This window comes from Musca vetustissima, unplaced genomic scaffold (genome assembly GCF_032173495.1).
Source record: "Musca vetustissima isolate MV318-11 ecotype Yass unplaced genomic scaffold, APGP_CSIRO_Mvet_v1 utg6369, whole genome shotgun sequence".
NCBI classification, from domain to species: domain Eukaryota; kingdom Metazoa; phylum Arthropoda; class Insecta; order Diptera; family Muscidae; genus Musca; species Musca vetustissima.
In genome coordinates this window covers 159,286-165,766 of record NW_026889093.1, presented here as the reverse complement: position 1 = coordinate 165,766, position 6,481 = coordinate 159,286, and the positions used below count along the sequence as shown (strand labels likewise).

Sequence of the window (6,481 nt, the reverse complement as noted above, 5' to 3'; positions counted from 1 at the left end):
AATAATAAAAGGTAACAGCAAGTGTTGTTGTACAAAAAACGATACAACAACCACATGGAAATTTGTTGTTGTAAGTTCTACTAGTGCCAACTCATTTGACAGAAAAATGTAAACAAACAAACAAATTATCATCAAATTATTTTTATTTTGAAAATGAAATATTTTCGAATCCTCAAAATAAAAATTGAAAAACATGAATGAAAATCTATCAAAATTACATTTCCATCGCTTCCACATCTTTCCTATAATTGAGCCATTGCCATATATATGTGTAACACATATGAAAATGCTAGGAATAACGAATTATTCCTTGAAGAAAGATTTGCTTCCTCAAACTTTCCCAGCAGGCAGATTGAGTAAATTGAATACGGGAGCACATTTAATAAAGAACAATTACAAATTGTATGCGTTCCCATTTTCCTGTTGGGTGATTTTTAAAAACATAATTTTTCAAATTCATATTGACACTAGTATTACTTTGGAATCAAATCAGCTGGGATTTGCTGTTACCTTTTATAATTGTACCATGATACTTTCCCATCTATATTGGGCCAAACAATTAAAATTAATTGATTAAAAAATGAAATTATAAATTAAGTTGCCAACTTAAGGAAAAAATTATCAAATACTCGGCATGGTTAATACACTCACTTTATAGGTTAAGAAAACTTTTTCAGAGATAGATGACAGAGAATTTCAGAGACAGATGACAATATTATTGAAGATTATTCAATGTAGTTTTCATATTCAGTGATAGGATTTTTTTTACTTTTACATGTCAATATTAAGAAAACTTACCCTATATTTAGTCTAAGATTATATTTTATTCATTGTTATTTAATAAATACCTGTATGGGTTTGACATCCTTCACTGGCAATGCACTTGCGAGCCAATCATTTACACCACCCAACGTAGCATCCCAGGCTGTGTGGGGTGAATACATAGCAATGGAGTTGGCAAAGCACATAGTTACAATACGTTGTTTCCAATCTCTAAAATACAAACGAAAATATTTATATTTGTTTAATAAAACTTTTATGAGAAATCAGGGAACAAGTTGAAAATAGAAGCTGGACCGAAATCGATCCGACATTTGTACCAGTGTTATGTACTGTAAGCTTATTATATATTGGTTATGTGGGGAAAGTCCATACTTCTCCTATGGACAGATGAACAGCTCAACTAACGCAAACAAAACCTTCGTAAAAATTAACAATTTTTGAAATAGTTGATGCCAAAAATTAATTCCAATAACATTTTTATAGCAATATATGAAATTTAAAACAATAATTCTTTTAGTACAGTGTTCGAATTTAATAAAATATAAACCTCTAATAGTAGGTATAGCATTTTTTTAAATACAGAATGTAGGTCCGTCTCGGAAATACCTATTTAGTTCCCTCAGAAAAATATATATTGCCATAATTACCATACCAAAACCTATGTATGGTAAAATTTCAGTTCGATCCCAGTTCAGTTCATATATTCAACTTTTGCCAAAATCCGTTACATACTTCTGGGTTATCCTCTTGAGTGCAGCAAATATTGGTGGATGATACGATAGAATCATATTGACTTTCTTGTCGATGGCTTCCCGCATAACAGCCTCCGTTAAATCATTCGTGAGTAGAATCTTCTCCACGGGTCTAAAAGGGAAATGATATATATATGTATTACATATTAAATAAAATATCGCATTCGAGGGTAATTCCCTTACTTCTGATCATATGGTTCCAACAGCAAACCCACGTTATCCCATTTCTCGGCATAGGATAAGGGGGCAAATTGTTCCAAGCTGGTAACAACTTCCTTGAGAGCTAAACCTCCAGACATATTTCCGTAAAATCTTAAAAACTGTTGACTTCTTGAAGCTGCTGATTTCAACATTCCAAAACAAAACTGTTCGCCGGCCGGCTGGTTGGATAGATGGTGTGTCGTGACGGAACGACAAGTTCATTCCAACTATTCAGAGAAATGAACAAACGGAACTATACAATCTCACTAGTTCATCTAATTTCTTTAGTATCGTTTCATTATTAGTAATATTGTTTTACCGATAAAAATCTTTCGTTGTTGTTTCTCATGCAAAAGTTCAAAATCAAACATTTTTGTCTGTCCGCATCTGGATTTTATTTTGTTATAATATTGTTACGAATATAACTTTAGATTTAAGTTAATTTAGATGAATTCCGTTAATTTAAGAATTTTAATTGTAACGTAAATTTGTACTACGCAGTTTATTTGAATAACTTCACAACAACAACTACTGTATAGATTTTTCTACATCCTTCCATTTCCTCTTTCATTTTCTATTTTTGTTATTGTCGTACAATTCTTGTTAAACGTCATTCCTCTTTCTTTGTTATTCCCTCGCCTGTATATGTGTTGTTGTTATTCCTCTTTCTTTGTTATTCCCTCGCCTGTATATGTGTTGTTGTTATTGTTTACTCAATGTAAGTTTGTATGTGTGTTTGTTGCATTGGTAGATTGTTCGTGATCTAGGTGTTACCAGATCGTCTAGAAACTTCTGTAGCGACAAGCAAGGCTCATATAAATAGGGGAAATGGAAAGGCAGTGAGTCAGTTGTGAATCAGATCGCGAATTGAAACCGTCGTGTAAAGTAAAGTGCAAAGTAAAGTTGTGTGAATAAAATCATTGTAATAATCGTAATCCGAAAGAACCTGCGTTTTATTTGGTACGAATTGTATCGGGAAATAAAACAACGTCTACACGGGATTTAGTAAAACCCAAGAACGTAACAATTGGTGTCAGAAGTGGGATTACGATAATACTACGATGAAGTTTAAGGATCTACGAGTGGAAGACTTGAAGAAGGAGCTGAATAAATTGGAATTGTCCTCTACTGGCAACAAGGCTGAACTACAAAAACGTCTGTTGGATGAGTTCGAGCGCCGTGGTATGAACATCGATACATATGAGTTTGACAGTAAGGATGAAGTGGATTTATCGGAAATGGGCGAATCCAACTGTGGGGAAGTCTCGTCAGTAGCTGCCAGGGGTGACGATTTCAGAGAAATGCTGGCTAAAATGTTTGAGGAAAATTCCAGAAGGAGCGAAGAAAACACGAGACGAATGTTCGAACAGAATTCCAGAAACTTAGAAGAAAACACGAGAAGAATGTTCGAAGAAAATTCGAGAATAACGAACGAGAAACTCGAGTACATTACAGAAGTTATTGGAAGGAGAGTGGAAACCGTGGAGGTCCAAATTAAAGAGTTGGATAAGAAAGTGCAGTCGGTTGACTAGAAATTTCTGGTCCACGACCACAGGGTTACGAATCTGGAGAAGAAATTGTCGGAATTGGAAATTAAAGGTGGTCCGGTGCGAGTTCCCGATAACACACTAAAAATCAAACCTCCTGTATTCGACGGCTCTACGTCATTCAATGTTTTCAAGTTACAGTTCGAGACAGTGGCTTCTAGAAATTCGTGGAACGACAGCGACAAAACATCTACCTTATGGAACTAAGGGGAAGAGTACAGAGGGCAAACGAGACGTTGCAAGACTTTGCAGCTGAGGTGGAACGTTTGGTGCTAATGGCGTATCCAGGAGAGAATTACCCATTGGTGGACCGTATTAGAATCGAAACCTTTGTGAATGGCATACGTGACCCTGAGATTAAATGTGCAACATATGCGTCACCAAAAGCGTCATTTGCCGAAACCGTGTCGTTTGCCCTTGCCCAAGAGATGGCAAGAATAATTGTTAAGCCCCAGACCCACAAGATTCGCCAACTGGAGACCGAATGTTGCGAACACAAATCTCTCGTTAACTTGATCAAGGACGCCATGAGGCGGGTAATAGAAGAAACAAAGTTAGTAAGGATGACTAAGCCCAGGGTTAGATGCTACAACTGCGATAAAGCAGGTCATATTGCGCGCGAATGCAGAGCTAAGCGCAAACGATCCAGGTCATCGTCACCACCTCTAACGAAAGATGGTAGAAGAATGGCTCAACAGTCCACCAATGAGTCACCGTTAAACAGGATCGAGCACAGAGAAGGCGGAAAACACGATAATGCTGATGCCCTGTCTCGTCGGCCATGCAAGGCAGAATACAGGCACTGCTCAAAGGCTGAGTGCAAAGAGAATATCGTTGATGTCCGACGATTGCAGTTTGAGTCGGGTGAAGATTGGTCGACGGAACAACGAAGAGATCCCATTCTGGGCAAAATAATTTCGGCCATAGAAACGGGCAAGCGACCTAGTCGGAAAGAAATTACCTCCGAAAGCCCTCTTTTAAAATCCTATTGGGCCCAGTGGGACAGTCTACTTATAATAGATGGTTGCTTATATCGCAAATGGGAAAGTGAGGACGGTAAATCTCACCGGAACTTGATCGTCGTCCCAGACTCCAAAATAAGAGATGTCTTGTCGGAGTTTCACGATGGGCCAAGTGGAGGACATCTTGGCATAGCAAAGACCGCTGAAAAGGTAAAGCAGAGATTCTACTGGGTCGGCTGTCAAAAATCCATTGCCGACTGGATCGCCAATTGTGAAAGGTGCATAAGAGCTAAAGGTCCAACACGGAAGAGTCGAGGTTACATGCAGCAGTATAATTCAGGAGCCCCTTTTGAAAGAATCGCAATGGATGTAGCTGGACCGTTCCCCACAAGCGACTCTGGGAACCGGTATGTCTTAGTGGTCATGGATTACTTCAGCAAATGGCCAGAGGTTTATGCTATCCCAAATCAAGAAGCCAGGACAATTGTGGATGTGTTCAGCAAAAATTGGATTTGTCGCTATGGTGTTCCATCTGAGGTTCATTCCGATCAAGGTAGGAATTTTGAATCAGCGATCTTCAAGGAAATGTGTGACTCCTACGGAATCAAGAAAACCAGAACGACGCCCCTACATCCACAATCAGATGGCATGGTGGAAAGATTCAATCGCACCCTTGAAGAACATCTACGGAAAGTGGTGGACAGTGGCCAACGAGACTGGGATGAGCATATTCCAAAGTTTTTACTGGCTTATAGATCGGCCATTCATGATTCCACATCACGGACCCCAGCCAAAGTTCTGTTCGGAAACGAATTAAAGCTACCTGGCGATTTGATATTCGGTGCTACCCCAAACGACGATGCGAACCAAGATGAAGACAGTCAAAACTCTTTTAGTAAAGTCCACGATGCAGTTCGCCATCGAATAAAAATGGTTAGCGACCGCATGAAGGCAAGGTACGATCGAGCGGCAAATACCGATGGGTTCCAAGAAGGGCAACTGGTACTATTGTTCAACCCACAACGAAAAAAAGGACTATGCCCCAAATTGCAAACGCACTGGGAAGGACCCTACAAGATTGTCACGAAAATAAATGACGTCGTTTATCGCATCCAGAGGAGCGACAGTCCCAGGTCGAAGATGAAAGTTGTACATTTGGAGCGGCTGACCCCCTACGGAACGGGAACTGTGCCTATTCGGGACGAACAGGCTTAAGCGGGGGGCAATGTTACGAATATAACTTTAGATTTAAGTTAATTTAGATGAATTCCGTTAATTTAAGAATTTTAATTGTAACGTAAATTTGTACTACGCAGTTTATTTGAATAACTTCACAACAACAACTACTGTATAGATTTTTCTACATCCTTCCATTTCCTCTTTCATTTTCTATTTTTGTTATTGTCGTACAATTCTTGTTAAACGTCATTCCTCTTTCTTTGTTATTCCCTCGCCTGTATATGTGTTGTTGTTATTCCTCTTTCTTTGTTATTCCCTCGCCTGTATATGTGTTGTTGTTATTGTTTACTCAATGTAAGTTTGTATGTGTGTTTGTTGCATTGGTAGATTGTTCGTGATCTAGGTGTTACCAGATCGTCTAGAAACTTCTGTAGCGACAAGCAAGGCTCATATAAATAGGGGAAATGGAAAGGCAGTGAGTCAGTTGTGAATCAGATCGCGAATTGAAACCGTCGTGTAAAGTAAAGTGCAAAGTAAAGTTGTGTGAATAAAATCATTGTAATAATCGTAATCCGAAAGAACCTGCGTTTTATTTGGTACGAATTGTATCGGGAAATAAAACAACGTCTACACGGGATTTAGTAAAACCCAAGAACGTAACAATATAAATGAAAGTAAATGTCAATAATTGTAAAATACATATTACAGCCTTACCCATTATGCAATAAGAAGGTGATGTATCACAACAATAACCTTTGTTTTTGTCTCGATTATCTGTCAAATTTTTCCATATAATATTTCAAATGTTTGGAAACACTGCACATCGAATTCAAGTAGAAATTACCCACTTTGACAGTTAATCAAGACATCAGCTGCGCTAAATGGACTACCTATTCATTGTGTCATGGCCTTACCTAAAATTCAACTAGCTCGTTCGACGTTTTCACCACAAAAGGAGAACACATGTACTTATATGAATGTTACCGAAATACGTCGAACGTACAAAACTTCAAGTTGAACAATTTCAACTTTGACAGAACGTATTTTTCATTTTTTT

At 38.2% G+C, this 6,481-nt stretch overlaps 1 protein-coding gene across 1 annotated transcript; it reads right to left on the bottom strand.

Annotated features, from left to right (window-relative positions):
- Positions 1 to 833: 833 nt before the first annotated feature.
- Positions 834 to 1,834, bottom strand: LOC133336801 (NIF3-like protein 1). Its single transcript, XM_061545080.1, has 3 exons — positions 1,719 to 1,834; positions 1,516 to 1,647; positions 834 to 993 (listed from the first exon to the last, which is right to left on the bottom strand). The coding sequence occupies exons 1-3, from the start codon at positions 1,832 to 1,834 to the stop codon at positions 834 to 836; spliced, it is 408 nt and encodes a 135-aa protein (XP_061401064.1).
- Positions 1,835 to 6,481: the final 4,647 nt, after the last annotated feature.

What these genes read in the sequence shown, in the direction of transcription:
- LOC133336801 (XM_061545080.1), bottom strand. Translation starts at nt 1,834, where the DNA reads ATGTCTGGAGGTTTAGCTCTCAAGGAAGTTGTTACCAGCTTGGAACAA. An exon ending in TTGGAACCATATGATCAGAA is followed by an intron (nt 1,648 to 1,718) that starts GTAAGGGAATTA and finishes TTTCCCTTTTAG; the next exon opens with ACCCGTGGAGAAGATTCTAC. An exon ending in CTCAAGAGGATAACCCAGAA is followed by an intron (nt 994 to 1,515) that starts GTATGTAACGGA and finishes TTTGTATTTTAG; the next exon opens with AGATTGGAAACAACGTATTG.